Source organism: Elgaria multicarinata, chromosome 23 (genome assembly GCF_023053635.1).
Source record: "Elgaria multicarinata webbii isolate HBS135686 ecotype San Diego chromosome 23, rElgMul1.1.pri, whole genome shotgun sequence".
Classification (NCBI taxonomy): domain Eukaryota; kingdom Metazoa; phylum Chordata; class Lepidosauria; order Squamata; family Anguidae; genus Elgaria; species Elgaria multicarinata.
The window spans coordinates 2038993-2066805 of NC_086193.1; the positions used below are offsets into that span (position 1 = coordinate 2038993).

The window sequence follows — 27813 nt, forward strand, 5'->3', positions numbered from 1 at the left end:
AAAGAGGCGAGAGGGCGGGGGGGGAAGAAGAAAAGGGCACGACAGGCCGGGCAAGCGGGCGACGAGGGCAGCCTGTGCGCGTGCGCGGCAGCCGGGCGGGGCCCTCCCTTCCTCGCGAGCGGCGGTTTGCCCGCCGCCGCCGCCTCGCGCACCCTGACCGGCGCGGCGGGCGTCCAATAGGCGCCGCCGGACGCGCGCGCCGCGGCCAATAAGCGGCGGCGGGCGGGCGTTGCGAGGGGCGTGGCTACGCGGCGCTCCCTCCTCCTCCTCCTCCTCCTCTTGCCGACTGAGGGAACGAAGCGGCTCGTTGTGCGGCCGGAGGGACCTGAGCTGCTGCTGCTGCTGCTGCTTCCTCCTCCTCGTCCCTCCCCTCCCTTCTCCCCGACGCCGTTTTCGCCCTCCTCATCCGCCGCCCTCCTCATCGTCCCGCCGGAGCCGCAGCCCGTCGTCAGGTGAGGGCCGCCGAGGGCGGCGGGAAGAGGCGGAGGCCGCGCCAGGCGGCTTTGCGGCCTTGCCGGGCCTCTGACGCAGGGAGGGGCGGGGCCTGCGCGACGTGAGCGGGGAGGGGGGGAGGAGGAGGAGGAGGGCGGGGCCGGGGTCTTTGTGGGGGCGGGGCGAGGGCGGGGCCTGTTGCGTCAGTGGTCGCGGGCCCTACAATGCGAGGTAGGCCCCAGGCGGGGTGGGAGTCGGCTCCTTAGCACCGTTGTTTCGCAAGGTAGGCCGCACGTTCCCATGAGGGGGAGGAGGAGGAGGAGGAAGAAGAAGGAGGAGGGGCTCAAAGAGGGGAGGAGGGGCTCATGGGGGGGAGGGGCGCGCCTTCATCATCATCATCATCATCTATTCATTTATTATTATTTATTTATATATATAGCACCATCAATGTACATGGTGTACATTTATTTAAACAAATCACTGCCAAGAAATACTTTTGTAAGCCGCCGTGAGAGCCTTTTTTGGGCCGAATGGCGGCATAAAAACCCTTAAATAAATCAATAAATTTATTTATTCCATTTTTATACCGCCCCAAATAGCCGCAGCTCTCACAAAAAGACAAAAGCTAAAAGCCTTCAAAGTATAAAACGGCAGTATAAAAGCCATACTATGAAATGCAATGTAAAAGCTCAACCAGATTTAAATGCAAAATTACGGATTTTAAAACACCCAAGTTAAAATGTAGACTGTTAAAAAGGCTGGGAGAATAAAAAAATCCTCCTACTCATCACCATTCAAATCCAGGGAAAAGGCAATGTAGTGTCAACGCAGGGCGGTCGGAGCCTTATTATTATTATTATTATTATTATTATTATATTTTTTTGTATCCTGCCTTTTGTCCAATGCTGGGCCTCATAGGCCTCACAGCTGTAGCATTTCAGGGGATTCGTGTGGGGTGGGGTGGGGGTTAAGAGGGGCGGAACGCAGCGATACGCAAACTGGTTATAATAAAAGAAATCACATGGCGTTTTATGTATAAAACAAAGCAAAACCCTATTTATTTAAAGAAAAAAAGAATAAGGGGTTTTCTATGTACATAAGAATTTATAGTCTTATTTCAGATCACAGCGTTTGAAGGTAGGCCAGTATCGCTTTATTTGTTTTTAACTGTGTATATTTATTGTTTTATACTGTATGTTTTTATCTGTACGCCGCCCTGAGATCTTAGTGATTATAGGGCGGGGATAGAAATATTTTTAACTAAATAAAATAAAGCATTTTTATAGCACCGCCTCACCATGTCTGGCATCGAGGCGCTTTACAATAACATATAAAACAATTCCATTAAAACCCTCAACCCACATTAAGACAGTTCCATTAAAACCCTCACCCTCAGACCATTAGAAGCCCTTAACCCCAATTTAAACCACCCCCTCCCCAAACTCTTGTGAAAATAAAAACGCTTTCCCCCCATATATGGGAAGGGGGGTTATAGATTTATTTCAGATAGCAGCATTTGAAGGTAGGCCAGGGAAGGGGGGTTATTCCTGGGGGTGGGATGCAATGCAAATCACACACATTCATAACCCATGCAAATCACTCACAGGTGGTGTAGGAGCCAGTGTGGTGTAGTGCCTAAAGTGTTGGACTGGGAGCCGTGAGTTCTGGGTTCTAGTCCCCACTCAGCCATAAAGCATTTTGGAATGCTTTGGGCTGGGGACTTAGTTATTTAATTTATTTATTACATTTTTATACCGCCCAATAGCCGAAGCTCTCTGGGCGGCTCACTTAACTCTTAGCCTAGCTAAGAGTGCCAACTTCACAGGGTTGTTGTTATGAGGCTAAAATGGAGAGGAGAAGGATTACATATGCCACCTTGGGTTCCTTGGAGGAAAAAAGGCAGGATATAAATGTAATAAATAAATAAGGTATTTGCAGGAGCGTTGCATAGGCACTATTTAATAATCCTTGTTAGACTCGCAACCTTATTATTTATTTATTTAATTTATATACCACCCCATAGCCTAAGCTCTCTGGGCGGTTTACCAAGGTTAAAAACAGTGAACATTAAAAACAAATATGCGAAATTTTAAAAAGTGTTTATAAAATTATTCATATCCCACTTTTCTGACTTAGGGTGAAATTCGGAGTTTAGGGCATTCAGAGTTGCTAACTAAAGAGCTCCAAAATAAGGAACACGTTGTTGGAGCCATAACAGCATTTTGTTAGAACACATTGTCCCTGTAATACCTTAAACCCAGTTTGCTTTTTGCAAAGGAGCACTGTGTTTTAATACTAAGCAAAGACCTGTCCTTTGAGATAAGGAACAGGTGGCAAGCCTAGTTCAAAGCGCTCCCCAATATTTCCCACAATAGCCCTGTGAGGTAGGTCATTTGCAACCCCCCTATGTTGGGGGGTTTGCTAGCAAAGGCTCAGCTGACAGCATCAGAAGCCACCTGACCCTACTAATGCTGCTTATATGGCACATTTATATGGGGTGGGGGGGAGTTGAAATACTTTGCTTCTCAATAACCCTCACAATAATTCCCTTTAAAATTAAATCTATAAATATGTTTTCTTTGAGGGGCCTAAAGCAGCATGACTGCTCCCCCTCTTTTATCCTCAGAACAACCCTGAGACATAGGTCAGGTTACCTCCCCCAATTTGGCACCTTCCACATGTGTTGGTCTCCAATCCCTGGTCACCCAGTAAGCTTCATGTCTGGGCAGGAATTTGAATCCAGGACTCCACGATCCTAGTTGAACACTTATCTCACCCTTCCTCCAAGGTGGACTGTGTGGTTCCTTGCACACACACCCCCATTTTAACCACACAACAGCTCTGTGAGGTACGGTCGGCAGGGAAATCACAGCTGGCCCATAATTACCCATGCAGTTTCATGTCTGAGCAGGCATTTGGACCTGGGTCTCTGAGCTCCGTTCCTGATGCTCTTGGGGTGCAATCTTATGCACGTTTAGGCAGGAAAAAGTCCTATAACTCCCAGCATTTCCAGCCAGCTCACCTCTCAGCCCTTTTTAGATTCAGACTCATAGGATAATCCAGGTATTTCTGCATGTGGCTTCTCTTCTTAAAGTTATTAACTGCTACTATTGATTATTATTATTAGCATTCATCTCTGTCTCTCTCTCTCTCTCTCTCTCTCAAGTGCTTGGACTACTCTGCATTCCTTACTTCATTTTTATAATTCCCCAATGTTTTGGACCAAAGCCTAGGTTGGTTTCAATAAATTAAAATGAATACGTTAAAATACAACGCCACATTGAGTGCCTTTTTCGGCAGAAAGGCAGGATACAAATTTAATAAATAAATGCAGGAAAAATACGTTAGCTTGAGACAAAAGGTATTCATTGCCCGCGCTGTTGAGCAGGGATGAGGAGCGTGTGGCCATCCAAATGTGGCTGGACTACAATTCCCATCATCCCTGACCTTTGGCTCTGCTGGGTAGGACTGATCAGAGTTGAAATTGACAGCTGGTTGGCCACTATGTGAACAGAGTGCTGGACTAGATGGACCCTCGGTCTGATCCCAACATCTGGCGGGCCATGCATTCCCCACCTCTGCTGTAGAGGAAAATGTGCAGCAGTCACACAGCAGGTGCCCATGGCCATATTGTTTGGGCCTATGAGACAGAGGATGTCCAGTAGTTTCACATGGCCACAGTGTGTAGTGGGGCGTGCTGGTCAAGTAACTGACGGTCGGTCGTCCTTTAAGCTAGGGGTGGAGGGAGGAGCCCTGCCTTTGTCAGAAGAAACTGAATTTTCAGCAATTGCTGTGGTATCTAGCTTCCTGGAACCCGTACAATTTAATGCAGGGGTGCAGAACCTCTTTCACCCCAAAGCCTGAATTCTATTTCAGAAAAGCTTTCAGAGGCCACATTCCAAGGGTGAGTGGGGTCACAGGCAAAGGGGGTGGGGGCCCCTGCAGCCCTGATTTAATATGCCTTGATACAACCTCTTAAAAGAAATGGTCCCTTGATACAGATCCTTTTATGCTGCTGTGATGATTCATAACAGAAGACCACCATTGCTGAATGTTCCCTCAGGCCTGCTCTATATCCCCTAGAATATTGGTGAGGCTGCTGACATTGTGATTTATTGGAGTTGCCTTCAACCAGCCTTCCCCAACCTGATTCTCTCCAGATATGTTAAATCCAATTCTTGTCTTCCCAGCCAGCACATGAGATGCGATCAGACACATTTGGAAAGCACCAGTTTAGGGAAGTCCATTTAAACTTTTTTCAAACCTGGGACTCACCTTTAACCCCACCTTGCAACATGGGAACCACTTCTAACGGTGTGGGTTTTCTGGGGTGGGCGGGAGCAGGGGAGTGGATCATTTCCTGAAAGTTATTCCACTGCTCTAAATCAGTTGACCTCTGATTTAGCCTAGTTTTATTCCGTGTTTTGGCCTTTTAGAAAAGCAACAGTTAGGCTGCAACCCTATGCCCACTTACTTGGCAGTTCGTCCCGTTTAACTCAGTGGGACTTATTTCTGAGTAGTCCTGTGCAGAGTAGAGTTGCTAAAATGTCAGTGCAGTTAAACCTGTATTTTAACTGTACTGACTGCATTTACAAAGCCAAAATACAACAGATGCAAAGTATGCCATGTGAATTGTATGTGCTGTGTAGTATCTCAGAAGTTTTTCCAATGATCTAAAGTAATTGGACTGAAATATTTGGGGGTGGGGAACCAATAAAGCACACTTACTTGTGGAATTTCCTCAAGAGAACATCCATGTGTCCCCTGTCCTTTATCCTTGCAACAACCCTGTGAGGTAGGCAACATCTCTCAATCCTAACCTATCTGCTGACCTTCACTAATTTTATAAAACTAATTTTATCAGCAGGGGGAGAAAATCCACAGAAAATTTCCCAGCCTTTGTGGGTGCCCAGTTCTGTTCTTTATTTTGCTGTATATTTCCCATTTTACTCCCATCTTTTGAAACCCTAAACAGCAATACTGCTGGTGGAATTAAACATAACTTATTTATTAAAATTCTCTCCTGCTTTTCCCCTAGGGAGCTCAGGCTGACTATATGGCTCTTCCTCCCCTTCCTGTTATCCTCAGAGCAACCCTGCGAGGTTGGCTGGCTGAGAAAATGGTGACTGGTTCAGGATCACCCAGTGGGGATTTGAGCTCGGATCTGCCCAGTTCACTGCCTTCTCACACAGGCTCTCCTTGGGTTGACCCACTAGTACAGCTTCCCCCAGCCTGGTGCTCTCCATATATGTTGGACTACAGCTCCCATCATCCCCAGCCAGCTTGGCCATGATGTCTGGAGGGCAGCTGTTTAGGGGTGGCTACACTAGTTGGAGACAGTCGCTGTTTTATTGTAAGCTCCCTTGCAGAATAATAGAAATGTGCAGCGAACTTCTGCTGCAGTGAGCTGATGCAAACAGGCACAGTGGATAAATCCTGTGCTTGATATTTCTGAGCATGCCATGGTATTAAAGAAGAGGATGAGCTGAAGTCCTCCTCTAAGGATGGCCTACCGTGAGGCTAACTCAGGGGTGGGAAACGTGTGATCCTCCAGGTACTACCATCAGTTTTAGCCAGCTTAGCCAATCGTGAGGGATGATTAAGCGTAACTGCATGTAGCGCATTGCTGAACTAGATCTTTCCAGCATAGGTGTTCAATCAGACACTGGAGGGTACCACCCTGGCGATGGGCTGAAGCTCAGTGCCAGAGCGGGTGTTTTAAATGCAGAAGGTCCCAAGTTCTACCCTGAGCATCTCCAGATAAGGCTGAGAAAGGCCCCTCTCTGAAACCCTGGAGAGCTGCTGCCAGTCAGTGTAGACATTACTAGTCTAGATGGACCAGCGGTCTGACTCGGTATATAGCAGCTTCCTCTCTTCCTAATACCAGTTGCTCGGGAGCACGTGCAAGAAGGTGTGCTTGCATTCACGTGCTGCTTGTGGGCTTTCCAGGAGTAGAGACAGGCCTCTGGACTAGAAAGGCTTTTGCTCTGCTCCAAGGGCATATAAAGCAGCTTTCCATGCAGTTCTAAGCAGGTCTACTCAAAAGGAAGTCCCGCAGAACCCTAATAAGTGTTCATAGGATTGCAGGCTTACACATTTTGTTTCAATTTCCCTGGACCCGAGAAAGGACCGTATATGGGAACTGTTGTTCAGGTTACAGAACAGATTTATGTGAGCTGAGATCTTTCAAGTGTATACATTTATTAGTGACTGTATGGAGACCCAGGCTGGGGGAAATCGCAGTGGCCTGGTCTCTTAGGCTCCTACATACTTTCAGGATGGCCCTTGAGACACCTCCACCTCGCCCCCCAAATCCCTGGTGGATTTTAAAACAGCAGCAGAATTCCCCCACAACAGTGCTGATGTTTCTGTCTCTTTCTAGGCCTTAAGTATGTAAGAGTTATGAGTAAGCAGTAAGCATAAATTGGCAGTGCTGCTGCACAGTGAAGGATTGTGGGTTGGGAATTGAGGAAGCCTCTTAGAAGCAGCTGACTCTTTCACAGCAAAAAAAAATATGTAGCAGTGAGCTCAGGGGGGGGGGTGTTGTATGTGCGTGCATGCGCCGGCTGTGCTGATGAGCCAAGAATGTTGTACCGTCTTATGGGTACTGGGTATATGTATAGTTTTGAGGAAAGCAGACACTTAAATGCGCAGATTGGCTGATGTGAAAGGGGATGGGTTTTCGATTCAGGGCACAGCGAGTTTTCAGGACGCTGGAAGCTCTGCTTCTGCTTAGTCAACCAGTCGTAAAATGTCAGATCTGGCATTTTGTTCTTTACCGTATATTGTGCGCTTGACGTTTTGAGGGTGTTCTTGTCCTCTCAAATTGCTCATTTCACTCTTGTTTCTTGAAGACCAGGATATCAAAGTTAAGGCAGTTCACTGTTCAGCTCTTTCTTTGTTTTTCTTCACGTTCTGTTCTGACTTGCCAAAATTTCTCTCCCCAGTTTATATTTGGGGGTGGGGAGGGCGTTTGAGAGGTGGGGAGAGCAAATGCAACCCAAGAAAGCAAAACAGGAAAAACGGTTGATCATCTTTACCTACCTTTCTCACAGGCCTGGAAGATAATTTCCAATTTTTAGGAGCCAGTATCCAATGTTACATTTTTGGTTCCTCAATATTTATTTTGTCTTCAATCCTGTTTTTGTTTGTTTTCTTAAATAAATATACACAAGCTTTATGCAGTTCAGTAAACAGAGACAAGATGTTTTGCCCTTTTCTCTCTATTTTAGCCTTCATTCTCACAAACAGCTGGCACAAACACTTGTTCTGTGTTTGCATGACCCCCTTTGCATTTCCAGGCCTTCCTGATTAACCGCCACTCTGGTTTTGTCTTCCCCAAATCTGGCTTATTCCCGGTCACCTCCATTGATCAAAAGTTACTTCTTGGCCTAACAGGCAGGAAAGCTTGCTATTCAGGGTAAGGGGGGGGGACATACATTTCTTCTCTCTTACTGGAGTGTTGATCACCGTTTTGGGAGGGGCAGGGATTACTTACGAGAAAAGCTTTCTACATAGAAACTGAAGGATGTAATAAAAATGAACAGGTATGAGTGAAAGCTTTCTCCTTCAGCAAGTTTTCCACGTTTCTGCCTTGGATATCCATGGAAATTCTGCAGAATGCCTCAGATAACTTCACTTTTCGGAACGATGGGGTATAAATCAAACATGTTCAAATAGACACCGCTGTCAATTCGTTCCATTGGGATTTGCATCTGGATGTTATCCATTACTTTCAGTATTGGTTACATCCAGCTGTGGATCCTTAGGTCATAGAAAGCTGCTGTCTACTAAATCAGGCCATTGGTCAGTCGTACTCAATATTTCATGCACTGACTTGGCATTTGTTCTCCAGGGTTTAGGTGGAGAAGGTTCTTTCCCAGACCTCCCTGGAGAGACCAGGAATTGAACCTAGCGTCGTCTTTATGCAAAGCATGGGCTCTGCTATTGAGCTAGCGCCTTCCTTGCGAAAAAGAAGCCAAGGTTCCAGTCCTCATGGTTCTGAATAAAGCGCTTATTTAAGCAGGAACACAGGGATGAGGTCATATCATTGGTCCATCTACTCAGTAGTGACCGGCAGCATTTTCTAGGGTTTTAGTTTGGTCGCTTCCATGTTTGTCTGGGATACTTACGACCTTTTCCAACCATGTGTTCTAGTAAGCTAGAACGCCTGCACTCAAACGTCAGGATTTTTTTGTCCTTTGCACATCCCAATTCTTAACACACACACACACACATTCATTAGCTTGTGCAAGAGCTTGCAATATATGGATGTGCCTGTTTTCCTGACAAAGTGGCTAAAATTAAGCAAAAGGTGGGTTCAGGGTAAATTTCCACATTAGCAGAATTACACTTTCTGTATGGGCAGTGGCATTTACCGTATTGCCTCAGTTATGTCTGATCTGAAGTTTGTCCTAAGGATCTTTTCATATCACAACCTGCCTATTTACTTAGAAGTAGTTAAACATTTGGGAGGGCAGACAGGAAACATAAAAGCATGTATTCTGTTGTAATTAAATGATTGTTTCTTAGCTGTAGAAAGCAAACTTGTTTCCAATGGAAGTCTTCGGGCAGTGGTGCAGGGGAGATGATACAGACGTATATTTTTTCCTTGAAAAATCTCCTGAAATCCATTGGTATTTCAATTTGTGGGGAGAAAGGAGCAACGAATACCGAAGCAACAAATTCAGAATTACTCAACAGCAGAAATTAAAATTTCTACCATGCAACAGTTTCCTGACTGAAAGGCCTTTTCTGTTTAAATTAGTCGTGCATTTTGTTCATTGCCGGCCCCAGTGAATTTTACTTCCTCTCTCACCATTGAGTATGAAACAAGCTTTTGTGTGCGGGAAGATTTATGTCAATCAGCGTTGGTTCTGTAGTGTACGTGTGTTGAATGGAGAAGGATCGGCAGTGCTACAACTCCAGAAGTGATGTGTGTTGTGATTGATGGGATAATCTGGAATATGTTCTTGCCAGAAAGTTCTCATTTAAATGTAACGTTACGTGTTCTTATGAGGTACCCAGGCCTGATCAAAATTCTTATGGCTCAGCTGAGCAAGTTTCTTTGGACGCTCGCTCTACCTGCCCTCGGCATTCCATCTTTCCTCCTGTCTCCAGTTGTTCTGTCACTTCGTTGCTGTTCAACAAAGTCTGTGCTAAGAAGGCTGCATGTGGGCCTATTTTTCTTCCTGCTACCTTTGGAAGTGAGATTGAGCCAGAGATCACAGAGTTGCAAGGGACTCTGGAGATGCTTGGCCAACCCCTTGGCTCAGTACGGTCTCTGCAGTGCAGGGTGCAGCTTTCATGGTTCATCAAACTGATAATTCTATCAGAAACGATAACATCAGTCCGGCATGGCTTCTTCCTGGCAAACCCGTGTTGGCTCGTAGTAACCAATAGATTATTTTCTTGATGGTCATAGACTGACAGCTTAATCATCTGTTCAAGAATTTTGCCTGGTATTGATCTGGTCTCTAGTTCCTTGGATCGACCTCTTTCCCCTTCTTAAAGATTTGGCGATCGCCAGTCTTCCGGCACCTCACCTGTCCTCCAGGAGTTCTCTAAGATTACAGACACTGCCCCTGAAATAACATTTGCAAGCTTCTTCAGCACCCTGGCATGTAATTCCTCTGGCTCTTGAGACTTGAACTCATTTAAAGTAGCTAAATGCTCTCTCACCATGTCCTTACTTATTCCGGGCTGCAAATCCCTCCGTATATTATTTGTTCTACTTCTCCCAGACTGAACACAACTCCCCTTGTGGGAGGAGCCTGGGGCAAAATAGGAGTTGAATCGTTCCGCCTCCTCTTTCTCATCTGTTAAGCATTCACCATCTTCATAGTCAAAAAAAAAGGCCCTGTTTGTTGTTTTTACCATCCCTCACCAGCCTCTGTTCATTCTAGGGCTTTGCCTTCCTGATGCCATGCTTATAGGTTCAGGCAACTCTGTTATACTCCTCCTTAGTAGGTGTACGTGGTGTATGCAGCTCCCAGAGAGGATAACTCTTAAGGCAAGGAGGGAGAGCAGCGTGTGGAACCCATATAGAGTGGGTGCAGGTGTCAGGGATAACCTTGGTTTGTGACAGAACTGTGGAGTTGTGGCCCGTACCTTTGGCCCGTCTCTCTCATGCAAATTACTGGCACGCACACCTATTTGGTGTTAACGGCTGCTTTGCCAGCCCCTGTTTAAGAGCACTCCTACATTGCTGCACATCTGCATGCAGAAACAAGCATGCTATTGTTAACATAGCTGTTTAGAGTGTGTTTCTTTTCCCCACTGGCAGAGTGCCGTAGAGAAGACAGAAGTGATGTTATAATTCAAGGGCTTTTTCATAAAACTGTAATTTTATCCTAGGGACTATACTGAGTAGAAGGCTGAGGCAACCAGGCTAATCACGTCTTGTGCGCACTGATGGGTAGCACTTCCACAGTCATTTTTCCACGCTTGGCGAAGAGTTTAACCAGAAATGTATGGGATTGTATCTTGAGAGTTTGTTTTTTTTAATGTAAAACCACAGAGTTGTGGCTCCTGTTGTCAATAGCATCAGCCCCTCATAGAACATTTGGGAAGACAGCCTTGGTCTAAACCTAGCTAGATGAGCACAGGGTAATATACCTAGCCATCACAAGCAGTTAAAACGTATGCCTGCCATGTACTTGAAGATGCTAAGGATTGAACCAGGGTGCAAAGCACCCACTCAGCTACTGAGCTGAGGCCCTTTACCCACAAGCTTCACCGTGGTTATATATTGCAGCCAAAGAAAGATGTATAGCGAAACAGTTAGCAGGTATGACCAGTTCAGATGGTTTATTGGCAATTCTTTATCCCTTTGTCTAGTGGGGAGAAATACGGTGTGTATGGACCAGAAATTTGCAGTAGCTGCAGACAGCTACGTTTTTCAGAAATACATTTGTTAATTGAAAGAATGTACTCATGTGTTCTATGTTCTGTTTTTTGTTCTGACTTCAGAATATGAATATGAGCCAACAGTGTGATGTGGCTGCAAAAAAAGAAAATGTTCTTTAGGGCTGCATTAATAGGCGTATAGCTTCCAAATTGCGCGAGGTACTGGTTCCCCTCTATTCGGCACAAGTTAGGCCTCATCTTGAGTATTGTGTCCAGTTTCTGGGCACCACACTTCAAGAAGGAGGCAGACAAAAGTCTGGAAACAGCCCTATGAGGAGAGACTGAAAGAACTGGGCATGTTTAGCCCGGAGAAGATAAGATTGAGGGGAGACATGATAGCACTCTTTGAATACTTGAAAGGTCATCACACAGAGGAGGGCCAGGATCTCTTTTCAATCCTCCCAGGGTGCAGGACACAGAATAACGGGCTCAAGTTAAAGGAAGCCAGATTCCGGCTAGACATCAGGAAAAACTGCCTGACTGTTAGAGTAGTATGACAATGGAACCAGTGACCTAGAGAGGTGGTGGGCTCTCCCACACTGGAGGCCTTCAAGAGGCAGCTGGACAACCATCTGTCAGGGATGCTTTAAGGTAGATTCCTGCATTGAGCAGGGGGTTGGACCCAATGGCCTTATAGGTCCTTTCCAACTCTACTATTCTATGATTCTATGATCATTCTATTGTAAAAAACTGAACCTTATTTTGTCATTAAATCCTGAAAATTGTGGTGATAATCAGCATGTCTCTTTAATAAGAGCATTATAACGACCTGTTTGTCTTTAATATTTTTTACATTTTCTTTTCAGTTTGTCTTCTTCTTCTTCTTATTATTATTATTATTATTATTATTTTAAAACGAGATAAATATGCAGAACTGAGCAGTGCATTTTGTCTCCTGACAGGTTTCTTTTCTAATTAAAATGTCTAATGGTTATGAAGATCACATGGCTGAAGACTGCCGGGACGATATTGGTAGGACCAACTTAATCGTTAACTACCTTCCTCAGAACATGACCCAGGATGAGTTGCGGAGCCTGTTCAGCAGCATTGGGGAAGTAGAATCTGCCAAGCTTATTCGAGACAAAGTTGCAGGTAAACCAAAAAACGGCTGTAATAAAATACTGCATTGTTAACTGCAAACTGTAATGAATCAATGAAAGTTTTCCCGGTGGGTGGGTGGTTTATCTTGATGAATTTTAACGCAGTAGTACAGAAGGGGGGATGCGATGAAATCTTGGTGCTTCTAAAACCGGTTGGAAAGAACAAACCAAACCTCACTGATAACAGAATCCAGAGAACGCCGTAACTCGTTCCATGTGTCCAAACAGCATTTCCCCACGCCTTGTAGCCCAGCCACCGAGGGGGCTTTCAGAAACAGTTTACGCGAGGGTCTAGAGGCCTGCTCTTTTGGGGAGTGGCAGCGGGCCGGGGGACATTTCCCGCCGGTTCTCTGGACCTGCCAAACCTTTGGGGCACCTTCGAAGCGGATTTTTGGATCCTGGCCCCCCATTTCCTGCCATTCCTAGGGCATCAGTGGAATCTTTGGATTAGCCTTTTTTTTATTGTGCAGGTCATTGGATGTGCAGATCTAGGCATGGGCTGGGAAACCTAACTGTGGATAAGTGTCGTCGTTGTGTTGCGGATGATAACTTAGGTTGTCGGAGACTTTAAGGGGGGACTTGGATAGATCCAGGTTTTCGGAATGAGAAGAGCTTTCCAGCGCTGCCCTAAGAGCGCTGCTCAGTATGTTGTGTTTTAGCTGTTCACATAAGTTTTATCTGTATCTTTCTGAGCCCAATTCAATGTGCTAGTTTTGATCTATAAAGCCTTACATGGCTCAAGACCACAGTTCCTGATGGAAAGCCTCTCCTGGCATGAACCAGTCTGTACCCTACACTCTACATCCAAGGCCCTCCTCTGGGTGCCTACTCTGAGAGAGTTGTGCCCCCCCCCTCATTAATGGAATGACCACCACCACCACCCCGAAGCCCACGTGGAGCCAACATTGTCATTTTTTGGGTGCCGGGCTAAAACTGTCCTCTTCTCTCAGGCATCTTCTCTCAGCATGAAAACAACAGAATGACATTTAATAGGGATAAATGCCAAGTTCTACATTTAGGGAATAGAAACCAAATGCTATATAAATAAATAATAATAATAATAATGGGGGATACTTGGCTCAGCAATACTACAAACGAGAAAGAGCTTGGAATTGTTGTAGATCGCAAGCTGAATATGAACCAACAGTGCGATATGGCTGCAAGAAAGGCAAATGCTGTTTTGGGCTGCAATAATAGTAGTATAGCTTCCAAATCACGCGAGGTACTGGTTCCTCTCTATTCGGCCCTGGTTAGGCCTCATCTAGAGTATTGCGTCCAGTTCTGGGCTCCACAATTCAAGAAGGATGCAGACAAGCTGGAGCGTGTTCAGAGGAGGGCAACCAGGATGATCAGGGGTCTGGAAACAAAGCCCTATGAAGAGAGACTGAAAGAACTGGGCATGTTTAGCCTGGAGAAGAGAAGATGGAGGGGAGACATGAGAGCACTCTTCAAATACTTAAAAGGTTGTCACACAGAGGAGGGCCAGGATCTCTTCTCGATCCTCCCAGAGTGCAGGACACGGAATAATGGGCTCAAGTTAAAGGAAGCCAGATTCCGGCTAGACATCAGGAAAAACTTCCTGACTGTTAGAGCAGTGTGACGGTGGAATCAGTTACCTAGGGAGGTTGTGGGCTCTCCCACACTAGAGGCCTTCAAGAGGCAGCTGGACAAGCATCTGTCAGGGATGCTTTAAGGTGGACTCCAGCATTGAGCAGGGGGTTGGACTAGATGGCCTTGTAGGCCCCTTCCAACTCTGCTATTCTATGATTCTATGATTTGGCAACATATAACAAGTCTTTTTGATCTGGTCCTGGATTGTCTCCGACCGGTGGTTTTTAAATTGTTTTAGATATAGGTTGCTCTTTGTTTTATGTCCTTAAGTGATTTTTTTTTTACTTCGTGATGCATTTTAATGGCTTTTAATTTCTGTGAACCGCACAGAGAGCTTCAGCTATGGGGTGGTACAGAAATACAATGAAATGAAATAAGAAATAAATCATGTCCTGAAGAGTAGATATGGAGCATTCGTAGTGAAGCAAAAGTGTTCTCTCTCCCGCTCGTTTTCAAGAAAACTATTTCTTCACATATGTATGTGTAAAATTCCCTTTGTTCCCTACAGGACACAGCTTGGGATATGGCTTCGTGAACTACGTGACCGCTAAAGATGCCGAAAGAGCAATAAACACGCTGAACGGCTTGAGACTTCAGTCCAAAACCATCAAGGTAAAACTGACTGTACCAGCTAAGGTCTAGCAAGAGTTGGCCTCCTAGGGTTTCTCATTGTCCTTTCCCTCCAAATGCTTTCTTTAAACCTTCTAGTTGATTCATGGCTGGATGTCAAGCTACACCAGGACAGCCCAAGCCTCTTTTTCCCCCTCTTTTCCTTCCCGTTGCCCTTGCACCACCGCGTGACTGCATCTTTTAGCTCCTGGGTTACCTGCTGTGCCTTTAGATATACGTGTTGTGAAATGTGAGCCTGAATTCCAGAAGAGCAGATGTATTAGTCTGTTTAGGTCAGCCTTCCTCAACCTGAGATGCTCCAGATGTGTTGGACTACAACTCCCAGAATGCCCTAGCCAGCAGAGTCAGTCTTCCTCAACCTGGGGCGCTCCAGATGTGTTGGACTACAACTCCCAGCATTCTGGGAGATGCAGTCCAACACATCTGGAGCGCCCCAGGTTGAGGAAGGTTGGTTTACGTGAAACAATCAAGGGTCTTTGTAGTAACTTAAAATGGTCAAATTTATTAAGGCGCATGTGCCTGTTTCGCCACATACATGACACGGACAATGAAGAGTGTGTGTTTCCATGCCTTCTATTACTTCGATTTATAATACTAGACGGTTATCAAATGTTGAGCTGATTGAGAGCCTTTTTTGGCTGAATGGCGGCATAAAAATGCTTAAATAAATAAATATTGATTGTATGAGTTGAAAGTTGATTCATCAGTGAATTCCATATAAAACAGTTGCGCGTTTCTGAACAGTGTGGGGGGGGAAAAGTGTGTCTTTGTAGGTGATGTGGAAAGGCGTCATCCCACAAGGGATGTTTTCCTTCACCCAGGAGGAAATGCCTTTTCCAAGACACGATTTTCTATCCACTGCTCTTAGAAGTTCTTATATTTAAAAATTACACCGGAATGTTAAGGTCGGCAGGGCCCTTATCCGTGTTGTTAAATGGAAATTGTCTGGGTTTTTTGGGTAAGTATTTTTTTGCTTTTTATGGTTTTAAATGTTGTCTCTTTTTAATGTCCACTGTTTTTAGCTTTTGTAAACCGCCCAGAGAGCTTCGGCTACGGGGAGGTATATAAATGCAATCAATAATAATCATAATAATTAATAATAAAAACTAATTGACCTGACCAGTTGATAGTCGAAATGCCCCAGCCCTAAATACGATAGGTGTGCCTGGTTTTACCATGTGTGTGTGGAGGGAGAGCTGTTAAGGAAGCAACGGGAGCCACTTCTGGTGTCCCACCAGCTGCCTGGCTCACAAGACAAAGGAACAAGCCGTGGGTCAGGGAATAAATAAGGGGGCTGGGCTCGCAGTGCGAGTAGCCCAGCTGCTGTTGCTTTGTGAGTGGAATCGCGTGACTGCGCGCTGGCTGCCGTGCCCCCATGAAAGAGCTGCCTGTGCCCTTCGAAGCAACACATTCTCTGCCTCACGGAAGGGGAGGTGGGTCCGACGCAAGAGCTTAACCCTTGCTTGCTTTCGTTGCGTTTGTGTTCTGTTTTGCCTTGAATGGCCCAGCGTTCCAAGAGTTCAGCGGTAAGGAAATTGTGTCACTGGGCTGAGTGGCCGCGCCCGGGAAGATTTCAGGGGTGGGTCGCCGGTTTTGTGAGTGGGCCTCCGCACGCGGTTAAGTTTCCTGGCTCACGTTGATGCTCTCCTTAAGGGAGGGAAAAAAACACCCCGTAGGCATTCAGTCCGAGGGGGAGTAATTTCATGGATATTTCTAGAACAGCCTTCCCCAACCTGCTGCCCTCCAGATGTGTTGGGCTACAACTTCTAGCGTCCCCCCAGCCAGCATGGGATGGGTTGGGGGTGCTAGGAGGGCACCAGGTTGGGGAAATCTCCTCTAGTACGTACAGACTTCACCTTTTTACCTTCCTGGTGCAAACGTCTAGACAGCTGGAATGTTCCTGTGCTCTATCCAGCACCTGAATCAGTTGCCATGAGGCGACGTACAAGGTAGGGGGCATGCACGGTGATAGAGCTTTAGTTTTACACCATTGTGCTATTATGTCACTACAGTAAAATAAGAAGCCCGGTATATATGAGTACTGGAGGTCTTCACAAAGAAAAAAGAAATGCATTTGCTACTCATCTTTCCGACCAAACTACAATCATTGTTATTATTTTATTATTTCTTGCATTATTGTTATTTATTCCATTTCAGGTGGGTCTTGTCAGGTAGATCATTTCACAGTTGTGGGGGCCTCTCCCCCTTGTTGCTACCCTCTGAGCCCTCCTCCTCGGGGGAGGTACCCAGAGGACAGCCGGGGGGGGGGGGGGCGCTTTTAGCCTAACAGATGCCTGTCCAGCGTCTGCTTTAAGACCTGCAATAAGGGAGAGTCCATCCCGTCCTCCAAATAATTGGTTCCATTATCAGGCTTCTCTGATCACTGAAACATTTGGAAATTATGTTTGCTACTGTGAACAAGAAAGCCGGTTGAAGTTCTGGAGGGAGATGTCCCTATACGTTACGAGCTCATGTGTCTAAATCGGTCTTCGTTTTATTTTCCTTTTCTTTCTTTTTCTTTCAAGGTGTCATATGCCCGCCCAAGCTCTGAGGTTATCAAAGACGCGAATTTGTACATTAGCGGGCTGCCACGGACAATGACGCAGAAAGATGTCGAAGACATGTTTTCACGGTTTGGACGCATTATCAACTCGCGTGTGCTGGTTGACCAAACTACAGGTGTGCAAGGCGATGGCTCTCTCTGTAAGATGCTTTGCCGTTTAGGGATCTGATCTGTGCTAGGGTGGCCCGTGAAAAGCATCAACCATTTCCAGCGATGGTTCAGTGAAGCAGAAATAGATATAAGGAAGTTTTTAAGGAAAAAATATTGACAATGAACATATGTATAAGGAAAATTTTAAGAATAAAAATTATATATAATAACAGTATTGCAAATTTTAAAGCAATAACTAATATATCATACAAAGTTTTAAAAGATTTTTTTAAAAACAAACCATGAATTAGCAGTACATCCATTTTCGTACGTAGATCGTAACAATACTGGTTTCCAAAAAAGGCTATACTGATATATAATATCCAAAACCTAGACACATTTGAACCTGCAAAGCCAAAAAGCGCTTAACTATTTATTTATTTTTAAGAAATAAAAATCTTTATGCAAGTTCTATATTTGTCACCCTGCAATTACTACTTGAATGCACAAAAGGCGAAAGGAAGCATAAACATTTCTCTCCTGCATCCTAAAGCATGAAGAGAGATAAAGAGCATCCGACGTTAATTTCCATCAAGTACCTTTACCACGATTAAACAACGTGGTTATGCACAGCATCCAAGGCTCACGTAGGAGTTGGCTGCTGTGTCAGGATTACAAAACCCAGCCTGAAATAACCGTTCTATCGGTACATTAGAAGTTTGTGGTATGGCATACGGCTTCTCTTGAGAGAAACAACCTATCGCCTTCGTTGAGAATTCTCTCCTTTTTTATGCTTCTGGGTTAATTGTGGTAAAGGTACTTGTTGGAAATTAATATCGGTGGATTTTTGCGTTGCAGGTTCCACTTTGAAAATCTTAATTTCATGTAAGGGCTGTAATTACGGTTTATATGTTTCCACCCCCTCTGATGAAGACAAGTTGAAACGCGTTTGAGGTTTGGATATTATGTGTTAGTACAGCCTTTTTTGAAACCAGTATTGTTACTATGTACGCATGAAAATAGTTCATTGTTTTTTAAAAAAATCTTTCAAAATTTTGTATTTTATTTATTTATTATTTATTTATTGCACTTATATACCACTTCCATAGCCAGGGCTCTCTGAGCGGTTTACAGAAATTCTAAAATTAAGATTAAAACGAGTATACAAAATTTAAAATTCTAAAACACAGAACACACATAAAGCATTAAAAACCGTTAAAAAACTAAACATGTGGGTAATTAGGATGTGCCGCCATATGCCTGGGCAAAGAGGAAAGTCTTAACCTGGCACCGGAAAGATAGCAGCGTTGGCGCCAGGCGAGCCTCGTCAGGGAGATCGTTCCATAGTCTGGGGGCCACCACCGAAAAGGCCCTATCCCTCGTTGCCACACTCCGAGCCTCTCTCGGAGTAGGCACCCGGAGGAGGACCTTAGATGTTGAACGTAGCGACCGGGTATATTCACGTCGGGAGAGGCGTTCCGTCAGGTATTGTGGACCCAAGCCGTGGAAGGCTTTATAGGTCAAAACCAGCACCTTGAATTGGGCTCGGAAACATACAAGCAGCCAGTGCAAGCGGACCAGAGCAGGTGTTATATGGTCGAACCTTCTGGTTCCCGAAATCAATCTGGCCGCTTCATTTTGCACGAGCTGCAGCTTCCGAACCGTATGTCCAATGTATGATACATTACTGTATTAAAATTTGTAATATTCTTAAAATTATCTTTATGCCTATTTTACTTCATGGCCAACTGACACCTCTTAAACCAGGTGGCACGGCAGAAGCGAGTGGCGGATGGACCAAAATCCCCTTTTAAAATTCTGGGGTCGCGACAGGACGTTTGGGTCAGCAGCTCAGCTTGTGGGATTCGAATTCATTGCCCCTTAACAATCCTTCCAGTAAATATTGACCCAGTGATTGAAATTCAGACTTTCAGCTTTAGACATCCCCCTCTGTTTTCACATGTTGAACCATGATCGTCCTTGAAGCGTCTTGCATCGCTCTTGAGCACTGTCCAAATGAGGTTGACGACCAAATGCCGCTTCACGGTTACTCTGCAAACATTTTGATCTCCCATTCTGGAAGCGCGGTTACAGCTTGCATAACTTAAGCTCAGAGAACTCGGCTTGCCAAAGTATTATTATTATTATTATTTATTTATATAGCACCATCAATGTACATGGTGCTGTACAGATTACACAGTAAATAGCAAGACCCTGCCGCATAGGCTTACAATCTAATAAAAGTAAAGCACTCCTCCCCGTTGAGATCGATGATAAAATTTAAGGACTTTTATCTTCAATCTCAACGCTGTTTAAAATGCTGTTGGATCCCGTGAGGCCGGAAATGGTTCACGCCGACTGGATTGCTTCTCTTTTTACTGTTTGTAAAGTGCCTAGCTCAGCATTCCTCAACTTGGGGCGCTCCAGATGTGTTGGACTACAACTCCCAGAATGCCCCAGCCAGCTGGCTGGGGCATTCTGGGAGATGCAGTCCAACACATCTGGAGCGCCCCCAGGTTGAGGAAGGCTGGCCTAGCTGATGCCATGCAGTCTGGTCATAGCATAGCACGGTAGGGAAGGGATTCACTCACTCTGCATTTCTGTCGGTTTGGCTTCAAGGTTTGTCCCGAGGGGTTGCGTTTATCCGGTTTGACAAACGGTCAGAAGCTGAAGAGGCCATTTCGAGCTTCAACGGCCACAAGCCCCCCGGCTCCTCCGAACCGATCACGGTGAAATTTGCCGCCAACCCCAACCAGAACAAAAACGTGGCATTGCTCTCACAGCTGTACCACTCGCCAGCTAGACGGTTTGGCGGGCCTGTCCATCACCAGGCACAGAGATTCAGGTAGGTTAGGAAGAATGAAATGAAATGGTTAGAGGTCTGTAACTGTCTATTTTCTCTCTCTCTCTCTCTCTCTCCTCTCTCTCTCTCTCTGCTTCTCTTGCTTTTTTTTTTTTCCTGTCATTACTGTTCATCATCAGACACAACACACAGTCTTCCAGTAGATAGGAAAAGCGAGAGGGGAAAAAAACCCACACCACACAGACAAAAAATGTTATCCATTCCAAAATACTAGGCTTAACACTATGTCGAAGACCTTGTGTTCCAGTAATTCGTCAATAAAGACCCCTCCTTGGAATACTTCTTGTCGCTTCCCTTCATGCAGCCGAATCATTGTATGTGTTAATTTACCCATGAGTAGGGCATCCCGTATTAGCTCAGCCATCCCTCAGTCATAGGTGGCATTATTGAATATCCTTAAAGGGGTCACAATAGGATTCAATGTAAATTTGTATCCAGTGATTTCTGCTATTACTTTAACCAACTCTTTCCCAATATTTCTTGACAGTTCACGTGGAACCCATCAGCTTGGTCCCAATTGCACCTCCAACTTCTTCCATTAGATTATTTTTTTTTAAAAAAAAAAAAGTGCATTCTGTATAACTTTAGAGAGTTCTGAAATACTTTCAAAATTAATGACAGTGGAGTGCTTTTGTCCCCCAATTGAAAATGTATTCCCCAGCTGTGTCAGTAACCATTGTTGATGTCCATTTCTGTTCTTATTTTCTGTTCTCTCGGATTTCTCTCTCTCCTTTTATTTTATTTTTCCCTAATAGAATTTCATTTAAATAGAGGATTAAAAGCCCTCCAGGTCCGCTTTCCCCTGTTAATAAAGATTGAAAATTTGTCTGTCTGATCTGATGTAACAGTGTGTCAACAGATAACTCTTTTTAAAAAAAAGTTACTGGGAGAATGGGGGTCCTGGTACTCATTGCAGCGCACCGTGCCTCAAATGGCGTGATTCCAGTCCTGTTAAACAATAATCTTAAGCCTGTAAAAGCCTCTCTCTTCCCATAGTCCAAAACTGCCAAAATGATCTTTATTTTTTTGTTAAAGGCTTCCTGTTGTCACTTTAAAAACGACTTGTTCTGCTTTTCTGACTTAAAATAGCGTTTTGAACGGTTTAGAGAACTATTAAAACAAACAAAACCCACAATGTTTAAGCTGGGCGGGGAGGCAATTCAGTCTTTTCCGACTCTTCGTAAAATAAAAGCAACGATCTCTTAAATAAGACCCAGTTTGCAGTAATGCCAGCAAAAGACCATGGCCCAAGAACCAATGCATGTGCCTGGTAGTTGTGTTTGCCGCTAATGAAGCGCTGCGGATATCTGTGGTCTTCGATTCCTGAAAGGAAAAAGGCATGTTTTCATTTGGGGCTTCGTGTCCCAAATTAAGACGATAAGTTTCATAGGCAGCCGTTGCAAATTGGCTCAAAAAAGAAGAAAAAGGGTTGCAATTTATTAGGCAGCTGAGCTCCGTTGCATGTGCAACAGGGAAGGATGCAGGGGACAGCTTCTCTTCGTATCCCTGGGACTTGCGTGCGTGTGTTTATTAAAATGTAAGCAGACAAGGCGACGCACAGGCTTCTAAACTGGGAAGGGACGCTGCAGTTTAGCTAGATCAGGGCTGGGCAACTTGTAACCCATCACATCTGTTGGCCTTTAACTCCTATCAGCCATAGCCAGTACAGCCAATGGTGAGGGATCATGGGATCATGCTAGGTGTAGGCTAAACTGTCTGGATGGCCACATCCTTTAAACAGAGGATGGCGTGCAAGGGTGCATGTTTACACGCAGAAGTAAAAAAAAAAAGAGAGAGAATCCCTGTCCATATGAAAAAATCACACTTGAGGCTGCAAAATGTGTCTCTACCCCCACCGTATTGCAGGAATAACTGGGACCCTCCCACGCCCCTCCCTTACAGCCTGGCCCCCATCCGTGTGCAGTTACTTGGCAGAGAGATGCATGCAACCTATGCCTGCTGCCCTGTGCACGCCCACTAGGGAGCAAGTCCCATTGAGCTCGCTAGAACGGCTGAGTAAAAGGCATAGGATTTGGCTGCATGTGTTAGTGTCTAGTAACAGTCTAAGACCCACTGATTACTGTAGCATTTGCTGCCATGTCAGTGTAGATAACATTGCCATGTTAACCTGGCATCAGGCAGGCGTTCCTGGGCAGTGGCTTTAATGGCTTTTAGACCCTCAGGCCGAGGGGACTCATGACCTACCAGTTCTTAATTTCTGGCTTCACTGCTCTGCCCCTGCCCCCCCCCCCCCCGGCGTCTTTCATGGAAAGATACGTTGTGTTGTGTTAGATTTTGCAAGGCTAATCAAATATTCTTGAACCTTAAATTTGCATGCCAGGTTTGAGGAGTATATACAGTCTTATAAAAAGCTTACAAAACCTATCACTTGTGCTGTTTTTATTACACAGTTACAGTTTTTCTTAGTGCAAATTGACTCCTCTTTCCTCCCCAATTCTCATGTAAATGGGTTTTTTTTTTTTTTTTGCAAAACTTTGTTACTCTTTTTAAAATCTATTCTCGTACCCCAATATTCCTGCCCCTACATCTTTCAGTTCAACTCCTTATTAGTGACAGTTTGAATAACAGCGCCCACGAAAGCAAGATTTTCATTCTTCTCTTTAAATTATTTAAAGCAGCCTTCCTCAACCTGGGGCGCTCCAGATGTGTTGGACTACAACTCTCAGAATGCCCCAGCCAGCTGGCTGGGGCATTCTGGGAGATGCAGTCCAACACATCTGGAGCGCCCCAGGCTGAGGAAGGCTGATTTAAAGCATTGCTTGGCTGCTCCAAGACACATGCTTCCCATAATCAATGTGGAGACGTTTATTGGAAAATGGACGCGGCAAAGTTTTCAACCGTAACACTTTTGGGGGGAAAATTAGTAGCCACTTTTTACTGTAAAAGTTCAATTTAATCCATGTATGCTTATTTTGAATCTTATCCCTGATCATGAAGACTAGATTAAAATAAAATAAAAGTCTGTTGAAATGGATTTTCCCCAGAGTTACTGGGAAGAGAGTGTCATACTCTCTAGTAGTGCCAGTGAAAAAGACAGTGATCTCTTTCACACTTCATGCCTGTTACAGTAGCTGTCCCCAAGCTTCAGACTCAATTCCCATCATCTCCAGACATGCCAGGATGATGGGTATTAGTCCTATAGGTGTCAGTTCTCATCTGGCAAAATCCTGTGTTGCCCTGGTCCAGCTTGTGACGAAGGCTTTGTCAGCACCATTCTGGATGTGTGCATTGAGAACTCCCTCAGTTTCTCCTTTGGTGATACTACTGATTTTGCCCGGCATGGAGTCTTGATTGCAAAACTTATTTAATTGAAAGTGTTTATAGATCCTGGCCTTCCTGGGAAGCTTGTCCCTCATTACTGACCTTTCCTTTGAGGAACTCAGAAAATCATCTAACGGCCGTTGCTGGCTGAGAATTACAGTTGTAGGCCGACACATCTGCATGTTAAAAACAGCCAATAATTCCTCTTACCACTGATCAACAAACACTGCTCATTAAATAGCAATACCAATAATTCAGTCCAACAAGTTCTGCTTAAATTCCTCACCAGAATAACAAACGGGTGAGAATTATTCCAGATAACTCGTTCAATATCATCCGTAACCGTTCATTCTACTAAGAGGAGTCAAATTGGCTAGCCAGATCTCACAGCCTGCTGACTCAGTGATAGTCGAATTATAATTGCTTTGCAGTAGTTTAAATCAGACCATGCATAATCATTAATAGCATCAGCAACTATTTAATTAGCAGCTTGTGATTTTGTTCAATGGCAAATCAATTAATACATAGCGATTAAAGCTTGTTTTTCGAGAGATTTACTAGCAGCAAAATAGCGACAACTACATTGGTTATGTGTTTAATATGTCCATTTATTTCCTGGAAGCCTCATTCTGTCCTTCGTATGGACAATGACTGCCTTTTGAGGATTTAATTCCCCTCCTGCTAGGTATATATAGACACTTTTGAAAACTTTAGCCATGTTGTCAAGATGTCCCTCTCCTCACTTCTGGATTTTGGATTTCTTATTTCACTTATGTGTCTTTTTGTTTTGGTTTTTCTGTTTTTTTTTTAAAGTCCTTGCTCATTTTCACACAATGCTTGTTGTAAATCCTTTCTAGTAGTTACCTCTTCAGTGAAAACCCTTGCATGCTTTTTTTTAATTATTATTATTATTATTATTATTATTATTATTATTATTATTTTCATTCTCCTAAAGTGTAGAGTCAGATGGGTAACTTTCAGAATTCTTGTCTTAGAATTCTTGTCACATGTTAAATAAATACATGTTCTTCTATCTGCCTGTACTCAGCCTCTTCGTGTAAGGAGACGATTCTCCCCTACTGTGTAAATGTTATTTAAGAGTATTTTTGCCAGGTTCACCTCCCGCTCCAAACAGTGACTGGGGTTGGAAATCAGTGCAGTGCTGGATCTTGAACCCCTTCCCTGTCTTTCTGTTCAGTGCTGGCGTTTCAAATTGGGATTGGAAACTCTGGTTTCCGATTGGAGGTGGAGCCACCCAGCCATAGCCGGTTGATTTGGAGGTGGCAGCGAAATGCCCAGCACTGAACGGGAAATGGGGAGGAAGCCACGCAAGGGAAAGAAAAGAAGAAAATGTGCGTGTCTGTGGCTCGTTCACAATCCTCTAGACCCAGGTTTTGGGGCGGGGGGGATCATCTGAATTGATCCTAACTTCAAGAGGTGGTCTGCAGAGATGGTCTCATTGCCTAGTCCCGGTGCCTCTCGAGTAAACGCTACTCTTCCGGTTGAGGGAACACAATGTAGAGTGGTACCCTGGGGCCCTCTAGTTCTGCTTCATTAATAAGGCATCCTTTTGTTTGTCAGAAGAGTGGTCTTGCGTGACCTGTTTAAACACACCACGATCACAAACATATCTGCCCTGGCAGGAGGTGCTTCTCTGCTCCCCCCCCCCCTCCCGGCCCCTTGGGTCTTCCCAAACACCTGAGCACTAAGATTTTCTTGCGGTGATGTGTAAGAGCACGGGGCACATTCGAAAGGTCAAACCCAGTGAGACACTGCGTGATGCCTTCCCTTTCCTAAGTCAGGGGGGGAGAGAGGTAGCCAGGAAATGGTCAATGAGTTGGAGCTTGCTGGGAAGACATTTTTGGGGTGGGCAGCAATGTAGTGGAGTTGCTAAGAAAGGAGAAGAACGTTGCCTATGCCTTTCCTGTAGGTTTCTCCCACGTGCCCCCTTACCTCCTACCTGAACCCTTTGAAACGAAAAGTCCCCTTGTACAATCAGGCGCGCTCTGAAAGCGGCCTGGGCCTTGCTTTTGCTCACTCCGCTGGGACCCGTAGAGGAGACGTTCCTAGCCGATGCCCTCGGCCGGACCAGTGCCAGAGGGCTGAGCCACGTCAGTAGTACAGTGCGGTAAAAACAGCAGAGAGCCGTGTGCTGCCCTGAAAGCCTGGTGGGTTTTTCGTGGCACAAACCCCTGTGGACTAGAGCCCTCTCTCGTCAGGTGCATGAAATCAGGCTGGAAAGGGTGGCGCCCACCCGCTGTTTTGAATACCTGTCGTGTGAAAGAAGTCCACGAACCAACTTGGGGCTATGGTATTCCCCACCCCACCCCACCCGTGGTCCTCAATTCATGAGAAGCGTGGGTTTTGTTCACACTACCGATATTTAAACTAGTCCTGTTGCGGCTGTGGGAATGTCCCCGAGGGCTCGCATCTCCCGTGTCCATTCCTCCCGTGTCAGCAGAAGGGATGCCACGCCGCATGCATCCGACGAAGCGGGCTCCAGTCCACGAAAGCTGCCGCGGAGGACAAGGCTCTCTGTTGCCTTTCCGTCCTGCTCCCCGCAGGCACGTCGATGCCCTGCTCCGTGGGCAGCGTGTGCCGGGGTGGGTGGGGGGGAGTGTTCCGAACGCTGCCCGCCCGGCAGCGTTCCTATTCTTGATTCCCTGTTGAGTTTTTTGCTTGATTGAACTGACTTTTTTTGTTTTGTTTTGTTTACATGAACTATTGTGTGCTTTTTTTATTTGCTAGGTTCTCTCCTATGGGTGTAGATCACATGAGTGGGCTTTCTGGTGTAAATGTCCCAGGAAACTCCTCTTCGGGCTGGTGTATCTTCATCTACAACCTCGGCCAAGATGCCGATGAGGGAATTCTCTGGCAGATGTTTGGCCCTTTTGGCGCGGTGACTAATGTCAAAGTCATCCGCGACTTCAACACCAACAAGTGTAAAGGCTTTGGCTTTGTGACAATGACAAACTATGAAGAAGCCGCCATGGCCATAGCGAGTCTTAACGGCTACCGGCTGGGGGACAAAATCTTGCAGGTTTCCTTCAAAACCAACAAGTCCCACAAATAACTTCGCTCGTGGCTTTTTTTTTTTCCTTTTTTTTTTTTTTTTTGTATGGAATAGATAATTGAGTGACGGAAAAGTTTGAAATCTTTTTTTTTTGGTTTTGTTTCGGTTAGTGTACAACTCATTTTTTGCGCCAATTTTCACAAAAAAAAGTTGTTTGTCTTTAGTCTAAAATGAGACGTGGAAAAGGGTTTTATATTCTGGGATGCCACCAACATGTTCAAATGTTTTGGAGGGTTGGGGTTGTCTTTTTTTAAAAAAGTCCTGCAATGTTCTCAGTTTCCCCCCCCCCCCCCGCTCTTGAGTGGTTCTGTTCACGAATGACCCTTGAGCCCCCAAATCTAAAATTAATGGTAGGAACTACTCTAGGCCAGCAGTGAAATTATCAGGCATGCCATCTCTTAAGAGACTCCGCTGCACATTTCGCTGAATGGGTTTTGCGAAGTCTGGGACTTCATCCAAGCTTCGGTATAATGTTATCCCCAATAACCCGGAGCGAAGCTTGGAAACCAAAGTTTTAGTTAGTAACAAATTTTGCTTTTTATCCAGTAACTTGCTAGTTATAATTCATTTGTAGGAGGAAAGTCTGGTGAATTTTGTAACCTCATTCACCAAATTGGTTGATTGATAAGCGAAATGTCAAACTGGAAAAAACATTTATTTCCCTTTTTTTTTCCCCTTCAAAAGCCCAGTTTCCAATAAGAAAGGACCAAAGAGTTTCAGAGAAACTCTGGGAAGATTTCAGAGTGAAAAAAGAAACTCCAAATCCATCTTTGCCACTTCTTCAGAGTTCTTATCTCTCAAGTTGCACGTCCCAGTGCATTAACTTCCTGATAAAACAAATGTGGCAAAATTTAATGTTAACCTACTTTCAAATACAAGTTTTAGTTTGACTTAACTGAGTTCTTAAGTTTCTTTTTTATAAAACTGCTACAAACATTTGAGCATCATAATTTTTGCATCCCTTCTAATAAATACTAGATTATTATTTTTTCCTATTTTAATAGGGGTTTTCTTCTGACAAATAGCTTTACAATTTTGAACACTCGGCAGAAACGTACATTAAAACTTGCAAGTTAGAGATTTAAGAGAGACAAAAAAAATAATTGATTTTTGTAGACTTAAGATTTTAATTAATCCCCAAAGTTTTCTTCAGGCTGCCTTGAAACTTTGAGTTCTGTTAATTTTCTTTTGCTTTTTTGTGTTTTCGTTTGTTTTTACTTTTGCATTTAAGACCAATTAAATTTGATTTGGTTTTGCTCAA

The 27813-nt window shown here is 44.8% G+C and overlaps 1 protein-coding gene across 1 annotated transcript; it reads left to right on the plus strand.

Moving 5' to 3' along the window:
• The first annotated feature begins 287 nt into the window (after positions 1-287).
• On the plus strand, positions 288-27813 carry ELAVL1 (ELAV like RNA binding protein 1). The gene is made up of 6 exons (XM_063147105.1): positions 288-452; positions 12243-12432; positions 14560-14663; positions 17207-17360; positions 19954-20179; positions 26228-27813. Exons 2-6 carry the CDS (start codon positions 12261-12263, stop codon positions 26550-26552), a joined length of 981 nt encoding a protein of 326 aa, XP_063003175.1. The 5' UTR covers positions 288-452; positions 12243-12260; the 3' UTR covers positions 26553-27813.